Consider the following 22,095-nt stretch of genomic DNA (forward strand, 5'->3'; position numbering starts at 1 on the left):
TACGTATTGGCTTAAAAAGCTCTCCTGGATGCATTTTAAGAATTCTGCTCCCTCTAAACCTATCACACTATTACTAACCCAGTTAATGTTGGGGAAGTTGAAATCCCCCACTATTATTACCCTATTATTTTTACACTTCTCTGAAATTTGCCTACATATCTGCTCTTCTATTTCTCTCTGACTGTTTGGGGGCCTATAGTACAATCCCAGCAATGTGATTGCTCCTTTTTTGTTTTTAAGTTCTATCCATATGGCTTCATTTGAGGAGCCTTCTAATATGTCATCCTTGCTTACTGCTGTAATTGATTCCTTGATCAATATTGCGATACCCCCTCCTCTTTTACTTCCTTCCCTGTCTCGCCTGAAGACCCTATATCCTGGAATATTGAGCTGCCAATCCTGCCCCTCTCTCAACCATGTCTCTGTGACAGCAATGACATCAGACTTCCAAGTGTTAATTTGCGCCCTCAACTCATCTGCCTTATTTGTCAGACTCCTTGCATTAAAATAAATACCTTCCAACCTTACCAAGCTCCCTTGTGCCTTAACTGACCTATAATTTCTATGCCTTCCAGACTCACTTGCTCTCTTTTCTAATTTTGGCTGTGCATCTCCCTCTGCTGAACCTCCTCCCAGGATCCCATCCCCCTGCCAAGTTAGTTTAAATCCTCCCCAACAGCACTAGCAAACCTCCCCGCAAGGATGTTGGTCCCAATATTTCCTACACCGTAGTTGAAGAGTGATGGAAGTTGTGTTTTGTAAACCCAAACACCTTGGAAGCCTTGGAGGCTGTTTATTGACTTTGTACATTCCACTTTAAATTATTTTGGATGTGGATTCCTAAGTAACAGTATTCTTTCGTAACGTCAAGGTGGGCATTGTGCATTGTGTAGTTGGGACATTGAGTATTTCTGGTTCGCATGATGTTGCTTTTTTCTACATTGAATTTCATTCCCTTTATGTGGCTTATTTAACAAAATTTAGGTCTTCCAGGAGACTAACCTCATCTGCTGCTTCAGTAATGGTTCTATAGACTAGGTAGTCATCTGTAAAGAATCTGATCCAGCTTCCATTCTGGATGTCATTTATAAAGAGAAGAAACAAACGTGGGCCCAGGATGCTACCTTGGGACATGCCGCTTAACACTGATTTTCAGTTTGAGGCCTCCCCATTCATTGTGACTCTTTGTTGCCATTTGGTAAGAAATATTCTTATCCGTTGCTTCTTCCAGAACTCTATTGTGCAATTCATTCACCATCCACTGGAAAGGGATGGGGGACGATGTACAACAACAATATGCATTCGTCTAGCACCTTTAATGTAGTAAAACATCCCAAAGAGCCTAACAGGGATATTATCAGACTAGAAGGGATATTACAGCAGGTGACCAAAAGCTGGGTTAAAGAGATCGTTAAAAGAGCATCTTAAAGGAAGGGAGGGAGGTGGCAAGGTTTAGGGAGGGAATTCCAGAGCTTAGGCAGCTGAAGGCACGGCCACTAACGGTGAAGCAATTAAAATCAGGGGTGCTCAAGAGTCCTGAATTGGGGAAAAGCAGAAATCTCGGAGGGTTGTGGGTCCACAGACAGTTACAGTAATAGAATGGGGCGAGGCCATGTAGGGATTTGAAAAGAATAAGAATTTTAAATTCAATGCATTGCTGGGCCCTCCCTGTTTTCTCCCTGGGAGCGTCGGAGAGCATCAGAATTATGGGCTGGAACGCTACTTTTGTCAAAGCAAATAATAAATTGAAAGCAGCAGAAACTATTTGCTGTCAAAAACCTGTAATTATTTATGGTCACTTACCATGAAGAACAGCAGCATCAGGAGCAGACTGAAGTGCTACAACTATATGCAAAATTTCTTTAGTCAGTGCTTTAAGCAATGCTGCCTAATTACATTGCCAGCATGCTTCTTTGATTTGATTAGTTCGATTACTCAATTTCAGTTCTATTAATAAGGTTGAAACAGCTCTGGTACAGTGGGGAATCCATTTTCAATGAGTTGTTGAGATGGGAAAGTGATAGAGTAAAGCTTGTGTGTATGTATTACAATGACAACATTCCAAAGTTTCACTTCACCATTTAATTGAATGGCATGGTACTCCTTTATTTTACTGGTACTTATGGTGCTTTAAGAGATGGTGGTGTAATGGTAATGTCACTGAACTAGAACATGGGTTCTAATCCCACCACGGCAGCTGGTGGATTTTAAATTCAATTAATAATTCAGGAATATAATCACTACTGTCAGTAATGGTGCCCATGACAACAGCTATCATTGATTGTTGTAAAAACTCATTTGGTTCACAAAGAAGGAAATCTGCTGTCTTTTAAACCTGGCCTGGCCTGCATGTGACAGTAATGTGATTGACTATTAACTACCTTCTGAAATGGCCTAACAAGCCACTCAGCTCAAGGGCAATTAGGGATAGACAAAAAATGCTGGCCTTGCCAACAATGCCCACATCCCATGAGAGAATAATAAAAGCTCCTACCTTAGTGAAATGACTAGCATACTTGCTCCCCAACCTTATGTGACTCAAATCTGTTCTCCTGGGCCGGTAGATTAATTGTGTAGGCAAAGTGGGCATTCCAGCGTCATTCTTGCTTGACAGGGGGAAGCCCATCTTGCAAAGTTAGAAAAGCGGGACCTTTGTTTCACCAGAAAGAGTTGTAAGGGAGTTGTCGTTTTCCGATGAAACGTTAAACCGAGGTCTCGTCAGCACACCCATCCCCCCCCGCCCAGGAGGACCCAGAAGATCCTATGGCCACCAATCAAGGAAGAGCAGAGAATTCTTCCCCAGCTCCCTGGAGCCAACACCTATCACACAGCCAACAATGCCAAAAAATAGACCACCTGGCCATCACCGCACTGCCGCCCATGGGAGTCCACTGCATGCAAACTGGCCATCATGTCCTCCGCACTAGAACAGTGACCACACTTGCCGGGCTACGGGAATACAGTGGGGAATGGGACTGACTGGATGGTTCTACAGAGAGAGAGCTGACATGGACTGGATGGATTGAATGGCAGCCTCCTGTGCCATAGTGACTCTAGAATTCCTTGATTCTATGACTGACTATAAAATAAAAATGTTTCTTTATTAAATACCATTTTTCTTGCCAATTTTTATTTTTTTTAGCTTTATTTTCACTGAAGTTTTTAGTCATGATTATATATATTATGTATTCCAGCTGTTATGAGTGAGTGGAGCACGCTTGATAAACCAGCCAGTCTTATTCAGTCCATCAATTTTATATGTTTGTATTTGCATGGTTTGCTCTATGAATTCCAGATAAGCTACAGAAACAGCCTCACATAGCCATATTTTAGTGTAAATTTGCTGTTATATTCTAGTCAAACCTATGTGGCATTCCAGAGGCAGCTGGCATAACTTTGGCATTTCTTTAGCATTGAGTCCTGGAAGCAGTGTTGTGAATCTGAAAATATTTCAACACTTACAATGAGCTCCCTGCTTACTGCCAGGCACTCAACAGATGCCTGAAGTAACAAAACTTCCAAGTTTCAAATAAAACATTTAATGGCGAAATACTGGGGCTATATTTTGTGTTCTTTATGTAAAATGCTTCTTTATTCTCCTTATCCCAGCAATCTATGTTCTTCCATGCTTGGATGGAGGCCTCTGTTTAGAACAGTACTATTGTGATTGCCCATCAGGGCAGACTGGCTCACGATGCCAGTGTGGTAAGGCTGCTTCAGAGCCTAATGTGCCACGGTACAAGGGTATCTGAAATGAATCATACAGCACAGCAGGAGGCCATTTCGCCCATCATGCCCATGCCAATCCATCAAAAGAGCTATCCTCTTCGTCCCGTTTCCACACACCCCACCCACAACCGGTTTTTCCCTATTGTCCTACACATTTGTCCCTTTTCAAGTATTTATCCAATTCCCATTTGAAAGTGACCATTGAATCTGCTTCCATCACCATATCAAAAGTGGCAATTCCAGAGCACAATAACTCGCTGTATTAAAATATTTCTCCTCATCTTCCTCTTGGCTTTTTGTCAATAATCTTAAATCTGTGTCCTCTGGTTACTGATCCTCCAGCCAGTGAAAACAGTTTCTCCTGATGGATTCTGTCAAAACCTTTTGTAATTATCAAAACCTCCTAAATCTGGGAAATCTTGTAGCGCTGCCTCTGCCTCTGAGCCAGATGCTCCAAGTTCAAGCCCCACCCCGGGACTTGATGACTAAGAACAGTGTGTTCAGAACGCTGCCGTAGAGGCTGATACTCAATCTACAAATCCTTCCAATACATGACAATGGCAGGTGGTAAAAATAGGAGAGTTTCCTGGTCAGCCATGTGACGAAAAGCCTCTACCATTACTATCCATAGCTCCGGGCTGCAACATGCATGTAAAAGTGCATGTTGCTACAACAAATCAAGAATCCAAGTGAACTATGACATACCACCTGTTAAATCTCTCCTGAACATACTCATGCTGCTTTATCTTATTTAGGGGTCAGACAGTTTCTAGGAAACTGATTGTTTAAGACCCACGCTCTATTTCATGAAAATTTGTTTAGGTCAAATCAGAAGCTTATTCATGTGTATATGTTACAAAAACTGGGGCAATTAGACAGCATAAGTTGCTTGTTCACTTGGGTTGTTTTAATGAGGGATGTATCACATGCCTAAAAACACAGGGCTAGCATGTGAACGGTCTGATGATTTGTTGGTCTAATTTAACTGATATAATTTCTGTCCATTAATTAGCTATGTACCATCTCCACTTTTAAATGGTGGCAAATACATTTGACCCAATCAATGTCACTGCCTACCTAGTTGGAGTGACAATGACCGCTCCAGGTAAGCCCATTTCCTTCATTTTAATTATTCATAGTCTAGTTTAAAAGACAACATTTGAAAATTGGCTACAGGATGAGATTATAACTGTAGCATGTCAAACTGCTAAGTCAAAGTGTCTTTTTGTTATGAAGTCTTCAATTCATCACCTCTTACACGTCTCCCCATACCGTACACTTGTCACGACTGAAGGGGCAAATAGGCAACTTCCCAACTGGGAGTTCTCCCCAGTGCCCTGGACAATATCCATTTACACCACAATTGCAGTGCCACTTTTAAAAAAAAATTCATTCAGCCAGCATTTGTTTCCCATACTTAATTGCCTTTTGAGAAGGTGACAGTCAGCTACCTTCCTGGATTGGGTGGGTAGTGCTGTTAGGAAGGGAATTCCTGAATTTGACCCAGTGACGGTAAAGAAAGGACAATATAATTTCAAGTCAGGCTGATGTGTAGCTTGGAGGAACTTGCAGGTGGTGATGTTCCCATACACCTGTTCCCCTTGCCCTCTTTAGATGGTAGAAGTTGCACGTTTTATATGTGCTGTTGAAGGGCCCTTGGGAGGGGGGGTGGTGGGGGTCGGGTGGTTGCTGTTGTACATTTGTAGATAATGCACACTATTGCCATTGTGTGTTGCTGGTGCAGGGAGTGGATGTTTAACGTGGTGGATGGGGTGCTGATCAAGCGATCTGCTTTGGCCTGGATGGTATCAAGCTTCTTAGTGTTGGAGCTGCACTTCTGCAGGCAAGTAGAGAGAATACCACCAAACTCTTGACTTCTGCATTATAAAATGGTGGACAGGCTTTGGGAAGTCAGGAGGGGAATTACTCACTGCAGAATTTCCAGTCTTTGACCTGCTGTTGTGGCCACAGAATTTATAGGGCTAGTCCAGTTCAGTTTCTGGTCAATGGTAATCTCCAGAATATTTATAGTGGAGGATTCAGCAATGGTAATACCACTGAACAAAGGGATTGGTTAGATTCCCTCTTGCTGGAGATGGTCATTGCCTGGCACTTGTGTGGTGCAAATGTTATTTGCCATTTATCAGCCGAAGCTTGAATGTTGTCCAAGTCTTCCTGCATATGAACACTGCTTCAGTATCTGAGGAGTAGTGAATGGTGCTGAACATTGTGCCAGCGAACATCACCTCTTCTGACCTTCTGATCACGCTTAGTCAAATGCTGCCTTGATGTCAAGGGCAGTCACGACCACTTCACCTGTTGGACTCTTTTGTCCGTGTTTGGGCCAAGACTGTAAATAAGGTCAGGAGCTGAGTGGCCCTGGCAGAACCCAAACTGAGCACCAGTGAGTAGGTTATTGCTGAGTTGGTGCCCACTTGACAATACCTTCCATCACTTTGGGACAGTAATTGGCTGAGTTGAATTTGTCCTGCTTTTTGTGTACAGGACATACCTGGGCAATTTTCGACATTGCTGGGTAGATTGCCAGTGTTGTAGCTATACTGGAACAGCTTGGTGAGGGGTGCAGCTAGTTCTGAAGAACAAGTCTTCAGTACTAGTGCCAGAATGTTGTCAGGGCCCATAGCCTTTGCAGTATCCAATGCCTTCAGCTGTTTGATATCACATGGAGTGAATCAAATTGGCTGGAGACTGCCATCTGTGATGCTGAGGACCTCCAGAGGAGGCCGAGATGGATCATCCACTCAGCACTTCTGGCTGAAGATTGTTGCAAATGCTTCAGCCTTATCTTTTGCATTGATTTGCTGGGCTCGTCCATCATTGAGGATGGGGATAATTGTGGAGCCTCCTCGTCCAGTGAGTTAATTGTCCACCACCATTCATGACTGGATGTGGCAGGGCTGCAGAGCTTAGATCTGATCTGTTATTGGATCACTTAGCTCTGTCTATCGAATGCTGCTTCTACTGATTAGTATGCATGTAGTCTGTTGCAGCTTCTCCAGGTTGACATCTCATTTTTAGACACGGCTGATGCTGCTCCTGACATGTCCTCCTGCACTCTTCATTGAACCAGGATAGATCCTTGGCTTGAAGGTATGGCAGAGTAGAGGATATGATGGCCCATAGACATCCAGTTTTCAGTTGCTAGATCTATTTGAAATCAATCCCATTTAGCACAGTGGTAATACCACATAACACAATAGAGTATGTCCTCAATGTGAAGATGGAACTGCTTCTCCACCAGGACTGTGTAGTGATCACTTCTATGCCATCATGGTCAGATGCATCTGTGGCAGGCAGATTGGTGAGGATTAGATCAAGTAGGTTTTTCCCTCTTGTTGGTTCCCTCACCACCTGCTGCAGGGCTAGTCTAGCAGCTATGTCATTTAGGACTCGGCCAGCAGTGGTGCTACTAAACCACTTGCTGATGGACATCGAAGTTAACCCCCAAGCCCCCAAGAGTACATTCTGCGTTCTTGCCACTCTCAGTGCTTCTTCCAAGTGTGTTCAACATGGAGGAGTACTGATTCATCAGCTGAAAGGGGGCAGTAGGTGATAATCAACACAAGATTTCCTTGTTCATGTTTTACCTGATGCCATGAGATTTCTTGGGGTCCAGAGTCAATGTTGAGGCTCCCAGGGCAACTCCCTCCTGGCTATATACCACTGTGCCACCACCTCTGGTGGGTCTATCCTGCCAGTGGGACAAGACATACCCAGGGATGGCGATGTCAGGACAGTGCCTGTAAGGTATGATTTTGTGTGTATGACTATGTCAGGCTATTGATGGACTAATCTGTAAGACAGCTCTCCCAATTTTGGCACAAACTCCCAGCTGTTAGTAAGGAGGACTTGCAGGGATGACAGGACTGGGTTTGTTGTCATCGTTTCTGGTGCCTAGGTCGATGCTGGGTGGTCTGTCTGGTTTCATTCCTTTGACTTTTCTGTAGTGGTTTGATAAAACTAATGGCTTGCTAGGACATTTCAGAGCCAGTTAAGAGTCAATCACATTGCTGAGAGTCTGGAATCACATGTTGGCTGGACCAGATAAAGATGGCAGATTTCCTTCTCTGAAGGACATTAGTGATGAGATGGGTATTTACATCAGTGGTCAATGATTTCATGGTTGTCATTACTGAGACTAGCTTACAATTCTAGATTATTAATGAATTTAAATTCCACCAGCTGCCATGGTGGGGTTTGAACCCACAAAACCAGAGCATTAGTCCAGGCCTCTGGATTGCTCATCCAGTGACATTGCCATTACATCGCTGCCTCCCCCTAGAAGTATAGGTATTTGCCAGGTATGAAGGAGAATTCCCCTGCTTAGAAGACAAGAATACAAGAGGAGGAGTGAGCCATTCAGCCCCTCAAGCCAATTCCACTAATCAGTAAGTTCATGGTTACTGATCTTAGCCTCAACTCCACTTTCCCATAACCTTTGACTCACCTATAGTTCAAAAATCTAACTATCTTAGCCTTGAATATAGCAATCAGTCATCCTTCACATCTCTTCAGGTTGTAGAATGTCAAAAGTTCATGATCCACAAAGAGAAGAAATTCCTCCTCATCTCCATCATAAAAAGGGATACTGCTTATTTGAAACTTGGTCACATAGTTCTAGATTTCCACACGATAGGAAGCATCCATTCAGCCTCTACCTTGTCAAGCCCTCTCCAGAATCTTACGATTCAATAAGATCACCTCTCATTCTTCTAAACTCTAATGAGAATAGGCACAACCTTTCCTCATAAGTCAACCCCTTCATCCCAGGAATCAGCCTAGTGAACTTTCTCTGAACTTCCTCCAATGCAAGTATATCTCTCCTTAAATAAGGAGACTAAAACTGTGCAGTACTCCTTCGAAATAATGGAATCTTTTACATCCACCTGACAGGGCAGGTGGCACCTTAGATTAATGCCTTACCCAAAATATACCCCAATAACAAATCATAGGGAGACATTTGATCAAATTATAAAATCTTTATTTGTAATATATTCAATACAACACAATAGATTGAGCACCACTTTCCTTTTTAACCAGCAGACACAACATGCAATGTAATAACTACATGATTCAAAGTAAAAGCTTGAATAGGGCTACTGGCAATCATATTCAAACCTTCTCTTTTCTTCATGATAGGAAGAAAATTGTGTACACAGAAAGTGAAATACAATTACTAAAAAAAAAAAATTTTCTTTATGCAACAAAAGGGACTGAGGAAAAGATCTGTGATGATTTTTATTTTGAGAGACAGTTTCAGTCCTAATATGTAGTCCTGCATTCAAATTTCATGGGGGTAAAAAAAAAATACATTCCTCCAAAATTATGTACAAAAAAGGTCTCTGGTTAAAAACCAGACAGAAACAAACATTTATGGAGAGCTGCCAGTCAATAGATCTCTCCAGGACCAGAAGAACCACCAGAAGCAGTGTCCACTGCCAGTATGACAGGAGGATCAGGCAGACAATCAACAATGGAGTCTCTGGAATTGAAGAATGGTTAATGAGCAGCACACTGTCTGAACCAGGAAGTGAAGCTGGAATAGTTTATTCAATGTTAAATCATAAAGACATGGTGAAATAAAGGGAGGGAAAGAAAAATGGGATTAAGAGGGTAAGATAAGAGGTACACAATGGAAATGCTACAAAAATATTGAAGCTTTTATTTTTTTAAATCTCCAACAATAATTAAAATCTGAAAGAAAAAGACACTCAAAAGCATTTTTCCACCTAGGAAACCCTTTAAAAAGATCACAGGCTAATTCCAAGCTTCTTACACGTAATCCAAAATCAGATAGTTTCAACCATTTACACATAATCTAGACACAAAATTTCAACACAATCCAAAAATCAGTCGATTTGAAACCTGTTATACATGAACAAATCTATACATATCCCAGCAGAAAGATCCTCAACCTCTTTATTTAGACCAGCACACCATAAGATTGTATGCAGTAACATATCATTTAAAAAAAACCACACAAAGATCCATCTACTGAACCCTGAACTGTACCACTATTGGAACTGCTCCCTCTGTCTCTGATATGAAGTAGTGAGTAAACTGAGCAACAGATCAACCATGCAAGTTTTAATATATTGGCACTGTGTTATTTTAAATTGACTGATTAGAGATTTATTGGACCCATATGGTTGCAATAAGGAAAAACACTGTTGATCTTCATGTCTACTCCTAATTAGTGTATTGGGGCAATTGACTTCCATCGCTGTGGAAGAGAGGCTCCAAGAATTCAGCATGAAGTAGACATTACTAAGAATAACCAAAAACAATCTCAACCAAAAAGTGGAGATCTTTATACTGTGATCAACACTGAATTAATTATTCCTCTAAAGCTTCTTGGGGGGGATGCTGGGGCTCCGAAAGAAGCTTCCATCTTAAAATGAAATCCACAAAGTTAATTCCAAACACCTGTTGAAGAAGGATTTATGGATTATCTGCCAATTCCCATTATCTAGAGAGGTTCCTTCATTATGACAGTTAATTGAAGGCCCAGTGGATTTTACTCATATTAGCTGAATGTTTCCTTTGGTAGTGAATGGTGCAAGTATCTAGCTGGATCTACACAGGACGTATTCCAAACCCCCAAGCACTACCATCTAGAAGGACAAAGGCAGCAGATAGATGGGAACACCATCACCTGGAAGTTCTCCTCTAAGTCACTCACCATCCTGACTTGGAAATATATCGCCGTTCCTTCACCATCGCTGGGTCAAAATCTTGGAACTCCATTCCTAACAGCACTGTGGGTGTGCCTGCAGCACATGGACTGCAGTGGTTCAAGAAGGCAGCCCACCACCACCTTCTCAAGGACAACTAGGGATGGGCAATAAATGCTGGCCCAGCCAGCGAAGCCCACATCCTGTGAATGAATAAAAAAAATATTGGCCTAGAAGTTGCTGAAATGGCACATCATGAGGTGATTGCCATGAATTTGACAATTTCTCACTCTATAGTTGATAGTATATTTCCACTACAAGTTGCTGGAATCTGGCACAGATACAATGGGCTGAATAGCCTCTTTCTGTGATGTAACTTTTCTATTGTTCTGTACAAATTGATAATGGTGTAGCGATATCAAAGTCAAACCTGACAGTTTGTGAACATTGGGTCTAGTGGTCTATCTTCTTAACCAATGAAAGAAAAGGATAGAGACAGAAAGACCGCATTCAACGGGGAAGGAAATAGGATGAATTTGAGTCAATTTAGAAAGAAGGTTAAGAGAGAGGAAAAAAAACAAAGGGAAAGTAAAAACAAAACGGAAAGGAATAATTAGAGAGGATATTGCAATCCAACTGTGTTTAGGAATTGCTGCATTGCTCCTCGAGAAGTTCATGAGAAAGTGGAAGGGTAGGTGTGCAAAAAGTGTAAACATTCTTGACCCATGAAATACAGAACAAACAGTTCCATCCATCATGATCAGGAATGTGAAACTGCTTTCAAATAACAAGAAATTGCTAGACAAGAAAAGGCCAAGGTTAATTGATTTTGTCTTCTACTATTCTGGTAGTCACATGGCACAAAGGCATGGAGTTGTCATAGCAATCAATCTCTATCAATCAGCTACAGCAGATCCAGACATAACATGCAGTAACCTCAGTGGTGAAGAGCTGTGGGAACTACAGGTCCAATCGCACCTTTTTCTTCCCAAGAATGGTAAATGCACCACACTATGTCTCAATTTACTCACACATGCTGTATCACAAAATTATTTTGTAAAAGACATTGATCTAATTTGCATTTCTGAACATCAAACCTAATTAAAGAAGTTGAAAAACCCTCTAGTAACAACTCATTACCTGCTAGAGTGAGGGGCCATGGTGTCAATTGTTCCCATCCAGGGCCTGCATGATTGAGTTTTACAGTTAGGACCAGAAATCAGATCATTAACAGAATCCTTACAGCATGAATTATCAGCTCTAAATGGCAGCAGTGAGTTTAATTTGCATTTACACTACAAATCGAGAAATTTCATGACATTATTAATTTCAATGGAGGGGCTCCTCCATTGAGTTTGCAATTTTTTCATCTTTTGCATGGCTAATGATAAATCGTCCGCAATTTGTGGAGAAATAGAACTCATGATATATCCTTTCACTTCAAATTGCAGGGTATTTTGTGAACTAATAATGGTGCTAATTCGCAACTGTTTTCCAGCAATTTCTAGTACAATGGCACCTCTTTAAAAAAAATTACCAACATTTTAGTTGTCTTGTTTTTCCAATAAGGCTGCTTCTTTCTCGAGGATCTGCAGCCTGGCTTGAAACCGCCAGTAGGCGAGATACACCCACATTAACCTGCCATTTTCCTTTTTGTCTGAGTTGAAAACATTCGCACAGTGAGTTTCATGTTTAAAGATCTGTTCCAGGTCAGCTTCAATGCCCAACTCTTTAGCGATTGGGTTTGTGAGAGCTTGGTTACGCATCTTCGTTTCTAATTCCAGTCTTTGACATTTTGGTGTTTTCCTGCTGCAGTATATACTTTGTCTAACTAGCAGGGAATCTTGAAATTGTTTTATTAATGCTCTAGCTTGGCTTTCCCACATTGCTTCCCTCTCCGCCGCGGCATGTTTCTTCTGTTCTATAGTTAGACCTACTTGCAGCTGTCTGCGTTCTTCAACCAGCTGCCGGCTCTGTGCCGAAAGGCCTTCACAGAAACGTTGGACTTTACTTTTGAGCTTCTTCTGCTCTAACTCACTTTGTGTGGACAAGTGTTGGTACTTAACGAGATCTTTTTCTGTGTTCTTATGTTCTGCTCTTATTTGCTCGATCTCGATCTCTTTCTGTGATTTTCTGGCCCGGGCCCAGTCTTGAGAAACAAAAGACAGTTTTCATTCCAATTTGCTTTTTTTTTTCAAAAACAGTAAGAGGAAAACTTTCAACTGTAGACCAGATCTTTCTCTTTCAAACAGCAGACATTAATAACAAATTAATAACGTTGGAAGTTGTGAGCTTTGCATCATACAACATAATATTATTGGGGTCAAAAAGTGGGGAGGGAAATTGTTTTAAACAACAGATCAATGGCCACTTCTGTTCCTAATTATTTTTAATTCCAGAAGTTGCATTTTATAATGTTAAGAAGGGAAAAGGGTTACAGCCAGAACATGGCAATGTAAATCTAAATTCACAACACTTACCTAAAACACCCACTCCCAACAGCGACAACAGTGAAATATAATCCCATTTGCTTCCTTTACCTCCACCATCCTGGCAATCGGGGGGAATATTCCAATTCTGCTGGTTGAGGTTATTCATGAAGTCGCAGTTTGTGAGCAACAGCAATGATATCTGGATTTGGGTAACGAAGCATAAAAGAAATAACATTACGTAGAAAATGCAGCACAGAAACAGGCCATTCGGGCCAACCAGCCTATGCTGGTATTTATGTTCCATTCACAGGCGGCTCACTATCTTTCCTCAGCTAACCTTATCAACATATTCCTTTATTCCTTCTCCCCCCATACTTATCTATCTTCTACTTCAATGCATCTATATTATCCACCTTGTGGTAGCAAGTTTCAGATTCTCACCACTCTTCCATGATCTTGTCAAATGGTGGAGCAGGCTGGACAGCATACTCCTGCTGCTAATTGATATGTTGGTGTATACTCTCATGATAAAGAAGTTTCTTCTGAATTCTCTACTTCATTTCTTAGTGACTACCTTATATTGGTAAACTCTAGTTTTAATCTTCCCCACAAATGGAAACTCTTATTGATATTTAAAATAAAACAAACTTGTGAGACAACAACAATCTTTGTAATTCCCTGATCACACTTATGACTCAAAGTGCAATAATATGGTTTTGCCAAATACAGAACTGTAGCTCCTCAACGGTAATATACTGATCAAAGCAAAGACAACGTAACCATCAATTGCACCTGAGCAATATGTTACATTTTGAAGAAGCTGATAGATTCTCTGGTATTTTGTGGTATTGTCCCTTCTCCTGTCAAATGAGCATTATTTTATCAAAACGTAAATTATACTAGAGGTAACTCATGTTATTCTTCACCTGGTAGTGGCTAAAGCAACAGTAATAAAGAAAGCTTTATTCTACCGATCTCTTGTGCTCTTACACTTATGATTTACCATTAAAAAGTCAATAGGACTTCATCTACTTGCTCTCACTGCTTGGTGGCTTTCCAATTAAGTATCTATTCTATTCATTGTCTTTTTCTTCAAAATGTATTTCCTCACATTTAGGGCTGAATTTAATGGCCACAATGGTAGCCCCATCCACCTGCAGGAAAGCGCGAGGCAGCCTCGTCATGACAATTTTCAGGAGCCAGGATGGAATTAAATGTCAAGCTGGCAATTGGCTGCCTTCTAACAGGGTTTCTGTTCTATTAAAGGTGAAGCTTCCGCCTCCACGGACTGCTGGTCAGTCAGAGGGCTGGCAGCTCTTCAGTCCCAGAATAGCCACCAGGAGAGTCACCATTATATACTGTAGGAGACCCAGAGCAGCAGCCATGGTGCAGGCCCCAGCACGGTGGAGCGGGTTATTCACGTGGCGATGGCATCTCCATGGGACACAGCACGCTCGATCAGAAGAGGTCCTCCGACCTCAGGCCCAAAGGAGGCTGCTGGCTTTAACTGGGCGGCCTTCCCAAATAGCAGGGAGGATTTTATGGAGCAGGAAATATGGTGTACTGGACACTGAATTAGGCAGGATGTGAAATTTCAATTTCCCAAAGGCAGGTTGGGATGCAGAGATAAAATTAGCTTGTGTTAGGTCTCACCCCATTCTGTGGTGAGTTTGTACCTGTAATACATTTGCAAGCCATGAATACCCATTAGCGTAAACCTTATTCAATAAAGTCCTACCTTCAAGATAAAGTCAGTGGTGCACGAGAATCTCATGTCACCCAGTTCATTTTGTTGAAAGGTGACTAGCAACGGTCAGCTTTGTGCAGTTGTGTCTGATATTAGTTGTTTTCCTTTTGAACTCTACGGCACGAGGGAGGGGAGCAGGAGAATGGCGGCTTGCCCGGAGGCTCGGGATCGGCAAGGGTGAGTCAGTGGTGGGTGGGGCTGTGGGGTGGTGTGGGAAACATGGAGTAATGGAAGGAAGATTCAAGGGAGGACAGAGGGTGGGGTTGGGGGCATGGAGAAGTGAAGTGGGAAGGGCTTGGCGTCCTGGGGTGTGGTGGATGGGCTCTGGGGACAGTCTGTCAAGGTAAGAAAATGAGGAGCCTAAAGGGCCCATTTCCTGGTGTTGGCTGGCAGAGTCCTTACAGGGCTTTGAGTTCACCCACAATATTTCAATTATCACCACTGAGGGGGCTCTCAGACAATGTCCTTTACAATGCACAGAAGGGGGACTTGGTGAGCCTGCAAGTTCAGCCATGTCCCACAGAGTGACGAATACAACCCTGGACACTAACATGAATGTTCAATAAAGAGGGGACAAAAAACACGACATTGTTTCTTCCACAATAAAGGAAATGTCCTCAACTCCCCTGTAAACATCAATGCGTGCCAACCATGAGGCTTGCCAGTACATTTAGCTCTTAAGTAAGCTAGTCTCAACAAATAACAATGATGCACACATGAATAAAGTGAAACCAATGTAAAGTGAAATATTTACAAGTGAAATTTTAATTTGAAAAACACCCACGCAACGTTTGTGCTCTCAATAAGTCTTATGTTAATGGAAATGGAGCAGGATAGGAAAGTTTTGTCCCTGATGCAAAGCTACCCTGTTTGACCAGGAGGCTCTTTTATAGCCCACTCCCACCTGCTGTCTTGTCAGCTGGTGACAGGTTTCACCACTGAAAAGCTTCCCCCACCACAAGATCGCAAGTGTTTCCCCTACACGCCACTGGCACTTAAAATTTTAATTGTAATCTTGTGGGAAACGGGAAACGTCAAGAGAGTGGAAGTGGTGCAAATTTTTGGTTCTGCCATGGGAATGGCATGCAACTGACAAAATTCCACCCATCATATGGCCACTTAGGCTCTCAATTGGCCCCCGGGTGGGAAGGCTGTCCTTGACCTTCCCTGCTCCTGACTTAATTAGCGGGAGTGTCAGGAAGGGAAAAAGCATTCCTGCCCATGCCTTACCTCCCCTTCCACCTCCTATTCTGATCCCAGGCAGAGGGAATTAAATCAAATTCTGCCCTTTATTCTAACGAGACTGCATCTCCCATCAGTCCACTCACTTGCTGACCCATGCCTTCTTGAAGTCATTTTACAGTTCTCCTCACTGTTTACCAAATCTACTTCTGTGTCACCAGTAGGTTGTTTTCTTACAGCCAAGTCCACATCATTTATACATTGTCACAGGGCTATGCCCCTTTATTTGTGAAAATATGAATTTTCAACTGACTGGAAATTTGCAATCTGAAAGGAGGTTGAATAGAGGGGAGTCAGTTTACCCCTCCTCATCTGGTTATAACAACATATGAAAGCAAAAATAAACTTCAAAAGTATTTCAGTCAATATGAAGTACTTTGGGACGTACTGAGATTCTGAAAGGCACTATATTTATACAAAGTCCTTTCTTTCTCATGCACACTGGTTTATGATTAGGCGTAAGCAAACTGGACCAGCAGAATGATGAAAACCTAACTAAACATGGTTATTTGGATGATTTCACATCAGATCACTATCAAAATTGTTTATGCTGGTACATCATTTTCTGCACAACTGAAATACTATTATGCTAGAAAAATATTTGGTGCATTAATTTTAGCAACATAGGCTGAATGCTGCATGTTGTTATTAATATTCAAATCATCCAGAAAATTTAGGAGATGAAGAGATATATTGTGAATCTCCAGAATCTGCTGATCGAGTTAGATAGCTTCACCTTTTACTTTCCACAAATGTTATTGCACCCTTCACCTCCTTGTTATTTTTAAGAGTGCATTTGATTTGCACATTAACTTCATATTAAACTTGCCACAAAGCCTTAAGTCTTGCACAATTAAGAGTACCAGTACCCTTTTTAACAATGTGTTTATTGCAATGCCAATCAACATTCTGATCCAGAATGAGAACAATTTGAAGCGTTCGATCCTTTTCCTGCATGTAGTCAATTGTTGTTAGAGACTTTTAAAAGAAGTAAAATATTTTTAAAATCTTACTTCCCTGTTGTCTCTTTTTCTGTCTCTTAATCCAAACTTTCTTTTTATCTCTGTTTCTCTTTCTGTACCTGATTTGACTGTAATTCACTGCCTTCTCCATTGTTCAGCATTCTTTCTCAAATCCTTAAATCTCATTGGTTAAGGAAATACCCATTGATCCTGCCTTTAGTAAAGGGCCCAGGTGCCCTGTTACCCTTGGCACACTGCTAGCAACTCGCATTTCCAGCAAGTTATGGCATGAAAATGTTTAGAACTGAAGGGTGCAGGAAATCCTTTAAATAATAGTATGCACGGCACAACTCTCTGCTCCACAAAGACCTGTCCCATAAATCTGCAGCAAGGATGTTCATTTTATATTGGGTATGGAATTACACAAATTTAAAAGCTGACTGCCAAAATAGCATTCCCATAATTGGAACTTCAGTGTAAAATATGCAAATGTTACATATCAGAAAGTTACCAGATATCATATACTTTCTAAAAACCAGATCTTCACATTTCAAGGCAGAACATGGAGTTCCCTTATATAATTTGCTCAAGCATTGCATAAACCATCAGCAGGTTGTAGCATCTCCTCCTGGCAAGCAATGACAGGTTTGGTTTTATAAATATAGTGCACCATGCAGTTTGAAGTTAGCACATTATTATTTCTGTTTCCATGACATTGCAGCGGTCTTCAGTCCTGTTCGACATCCAGTATTAGGTAAAAAGAGAATCTCCATATTGTACCTCAGTGTAAACATGGAGAAACAGTGACTTGCTTTAAAATTGTTGTAGACCAATGTTGTCCAGAGGAAAATCATTGACTAACCACAGGTGTGGATATGCCAGCACCATTTTAGCCACATGCACTATTTTTAGTAGAAATTACCTTACATACTCACACAACATAGGTAAATGTATTTCATCTGTGTATATTTATTTAATAAGTGTTACGGATAGGAGGAGAGAGATAACCCAACACCCCCAATTCCCTCCATAATCTGTGTGTTTTTTTTTGGAGAAGTAGATGTGTGTTTCTAAGCTTCCTTCTGTGTCTGGTCAATTTAGAAAACCAGCAGCAGACTTTTGTGGGTTTAAATAAAGATCCACGCATTCACCCCGAAAACCTAATGACTAAATCACACATACTTTAGAAAGATACAGTTAAAGAGAATAATGCGCTTTTACAAAAGGTAAATGAAAGAATGGTTCACAGTTCATATTCTTGGCTCATCTTTGAAGTTCACAGGCATTGCGGGCCTGATAAAGAAAGGAGTCTTTTCCATTCTTGAGTTGTAGCTCATCTTTGTTGAAATACCTGGAGTCGGTTATCAGGATTCATGCAGGATTCCCTCAAAGAGATGGCCTTCCAGCAGATCATGAAGTTGGTTCCTTGTGGCTGCCTTACCAGGAGATCAAGCTCTGCACTGGTGGACGTTTGAGAGAAAGGAATCAGGCTGGGAGGCTTTTTGAATTTTACAGCCTGCTGTACTTAAAGGCGAAGATGATGATGCCCTTTTCTGCAGCTGTTGTGACTTGCTGTGTTTCCTACAGACTGCCCAGATCTTTTTGGTTTTTAGATAAAAACCCATGATCTCAAAGCTGGCTTTGGGCTCATGGTCAATGCTGGTATTGTTGATTCAGAATGGCTTAGCTGAAAGCCATTGTTATGCAATAGAGATAATACATGGGCAGAATTTTCCGCTTGTCGGGCAGGCGCGTGCCGATCCGAATGAGCGTAAAATGACGCTCAATGACATTTGGCAATCATCTCGATGTCATTGCGCACTTGCGCGATATTTTGCTTGATGGAAGTACACGGGAGTCGGAGTCATGCCCGCCATTAATTAAGAGGCCAGTTAAGGCCCTTGACAATCTAACTGATGGCAATTTAACGTTGCCCATTCAATTTTTCGCTCATCGCATGGGCAAAACAGGCTGGTGGGCAGCCCACAATTTGCAAAACCTCATCCACGGGCAGGATAAGAAGGGTCAGCAGCATTGTCAATGTGAGTAGTGAGGAATTTTGGCGATAACTTGCTGCTGGTGGCTTATTGGTACTATCAGCTTAATCAGCTACTAGCAGCTACCTCAATATGTTGGACATGCAATGCCAAAGGAGGCTCCGCCTCTCCAGGGAGAGCGTGACCTTCATTTGTCAGATGATCGGCCCTGAGATCAGCTCCAACTGTGTGGGTGGACCCCCCATGCCAGTGGCTCTGAAGGTCACAGCAGCCCTCAACTTCTATGCCTCCGGCTCTTTCCAGGGCTCAGTGGGGAACCTGTGTGGAGTCTCCCAATCAGCTGTCCACAGTTGCGTCAAGCTGGTGACAGAAACTCTGTTCAGGCGGGTATTGATTTTCATTCATTACCATACAGACGAGGCCAGCCAGGCTGAGTGAGCCAGGGTGCAATCGACTGCACACATGTGGCCAACAAGGCCCCAGTAGGTGACCCAGGAGCCTTCGTCAACAGGAAGGGCTTCCACTCCATGAACGTGCAGATAGTGTGTGACCACAGGATGCTGATTCTACAAGTCTGTCCAAGGTACCCAGGCAGCTCCCATGACGCGTACATCCTGACACACTCCCAGGTGCTGAGGCTCTTCAGTGCTCCAGCCCTACTGGATGAATGGCTGCTGGGTGACAAAGGCTATCGATTGAAAAGGTGGCTCATGATGCCTCTCCGCCATCCAAGAACAGAGGCTGAGCAGCGGTACAACAGGATCCATGCCTCCACAAGGCGGTGGTGGAGAGAACCATAGGTCTTCTCAAGATGCGCTTCCGATGCCTGGACCGTTCAGGGGGCTGTTTCTAGTTTTTCTGTATGTGTTTGTGGGAGGGACCTGCCTCTCTGGACCCCTGTTGCTAGGTAACAACCCAACTGTTCTACTCTTGCTTGTTTACCTTAGCTGCAACAGTAAAAACCTCAATAGGCGCCTATTTAAAATGAAACAAAAACTCAATTTGACCTTTCTAACACACAGATACAGAAATACAAATCAAACTTAAACTTTAAAGCTAAAACTCATTCCTAACACCTACAAATACCAATATAACTTACTTAAGCTATCTCTATTTCCTAACAAAACGAACAGCAAAGTTAAAACAACTTGGATAAGCTACGTGAGAATGAGTATTGAGGTTGCATGCTTAACTCTGCTCATTTTTATTTACTAATTAGAAATGCAATTAACCTCATCGTGATTCCTAATTAGCCAAATCTGGCTGAATATATACTGAAAAAGGTGCTCCATAAACTTAACAATTTCTTCAATCATTTATGTTAATTACTCAACCCTTGAGTACAGATACAGGAAGGAAGAGCAAATGAATGCATGGCTGAAGTAATGGTATAAGTGGGAGGGCTTTAGATTTCTGAGGCATTGGGATCAGTTCTGGGGCAGGTGGGACCTCTACAAGGATGACGGGTTAAAGCTTAGCGGGACCAGGACCAATATCCTCGCCTGGAGATTTGCTAGTGCTACTTTGGCCACAGGATTGGAACCAAAGGGAATTCAGATAGGAGAGAAACAGCTAGGGTAATGGTAGGAAGAAAAGTAGAAAGCCAAATTGGAAGGCAGTAGAAAAAAAGCCAGAAACAAATAGGGCCAAAATATGGAAAAATGTTAAAAAGGCAAAATTAACAGCTCCCTATCTGAACGCATACAGCATTTGCAACAAGGGAGATGAATTGACAGCACAAATACAAGTAAATTAGTAAGATATAATTGCCATTATGAAGATGTGGCTGCAGGGTAGCCAAGGCTGGGAACTGAATATTCAAGAATATTAAACATTTAGGAAGGATAGGTGAAAAGGAAAAGGAGGTGGGGTAGCACTGTTAACAAAGGGTGAGATCAGTACATCAGTGAGAGATGATCTTAGATTGGAACTTAAAGATGTAGAATTACTTTGGGTGAAGTAAAGGACAGCAAACACTGGTGAGAGTTATTGATAGGCCATCAAACAGTAGTGATAATATAGGGCATGGCATAAATCACAAAATTAGAGTTGCATGTAACAAGGATAATGCAGTAATCATGGGGGACTTCAATCGACATATTGTCTGAGTAAACCAAATTAACATTAATGCTGTGGAGGATGAATTCCTGGAATGTACATAAGATGGTTTTCTAGAACAATAGGTTGAGGAACCAACTAGGGAATGGGATGCTTTAGATCTAGTATTGTGCAATGAGAAAGGACTAATTAATAATCTCATTATAAAGGAGGCTTTTGGGAAGAGTGACCATAATATAATATTATTTTGCATTAAGCTTGAAAGTGATATAGTTCAATCTGAAACTAGGGTCTTAAATCTAACTAAATGAAGCTACAAAGTTATGAGGGGCAAGTTGGCTGTGGTAGATTGGGAAACAACATTAAAAGGTATGATGGTCAACAGGCAATGGCGAGCATTTAAAGAATTAATACCTAGCTTACAACAAATATGCATTCCTTTGAGGCACCAAAAGCCAACAGAAAAAGTGATCCAACCGTGGCTAACAAGAGAAGTTAAAGATTGTATCGGATCAAAGGAAGAGGCTAATAAAGTTGCCAAAAAGCGTAGTAAGCATGGGGATTGGGAGCTTTTTAGAATTCAGTAAAGGAAAAGGAAACTAGAATATGAGAGTAAACTAGCGAGGAACATAAAAAAGGAATGTAAAAGCTTCGATAGGTATGTTAAAAGGAAGAGATTAGCAAAGGCAAGTGTGGACCCATTACAGGCAGAGACAGGAGAATTTGTAATGGGGAATTAGGAACTGGCAAAGAAAATAAATAAATATTTTGGGTGGAACTTTACAGCCCAGCCGCGGCGGGTGTGGGGCCCTAAAATGCGGCGAGCCACTCAAAAATCCATTGGCTTTGGCAGGATGGGAAAATTCCGCTGGCAAGAGGGGCCATAAAATTTCTCCCTTTGTGTGTGACTTCACAAAGGATGATACAAAAAAAGTCCCAGGAATATTAGATAACCAAGGGAATAGCGGGAATGAGGAAGTGAAAGAAATTAGTATGAATAAAAAAGTAGTACTAGAGGAATTAATGGGATTGATAGTTGAGAAATCACCTGGACTTGGTGATCTACATCCGAGAATGTTGAAAGAGATGGATGCAGAGATAATGGATGCATTGGTGGTCATCTTCCAAAATTCAATAGATTCTGGAACAGTCCTTGCAGATTGAAAGGTAGCAAATGTAACCCCAATATTTAAGAAAGGAAGGAGAGAGAAAAGGGAGAGACCTGTTACCCTG

At 41.8% G+C, this 22,095-nt stretch overlaps 1 protein-coding gene across 1 annotated transcript; it reads right to left on the minus strand.

Annotated features, from left to right (window-relative positions):
* Nucleotides 1–11,673: 11,673 nt before the first annotated feature.
* On the minus strand, nucleotides 11,674–22,015 carry LOC144679419 (coiled-coil domain-containing protein 127-like). Its single transcript, XM_078539776.1, has 3 exons — nucleotides 21,911–22,015; nucleotides 12,905–13,055; nucleotides 11,674–12,573 (listed from the first exon to the last, which is right to left on the minus strand). Exons 1-3 carry the CDS (start codon nucleotides 21,971–21,973, stop codon nucleotides 11,969–11,971), a joined length of 819 nt encoding a protein of 272 aa, XP_078395902.1. The 5' UTR covers nucleotides 21,974–22,015; the 3' UTR covers nucleotides 11,674–11,968.
* Between the last annotated feature and the right edge of the window lie 80 nt (nucleotides 22,016–22,095).

The sequence above is a fragment of the Cetorhinus maximus genome, chromosome 4, assembly GCF_964194155.1.
Source record: "Cetorhinus maximus chromosome 4, sCetMax3.hap1.1, whole genome shotgun sequence".
NCBI classification, from domain to species: domain Eukaryota; kingdom Metazoa; phylum Chordata; class Chondrichthyes; order Lamniformes; family Cetorhinidae; genus Cetorhinus; species Cetorhinus maximus.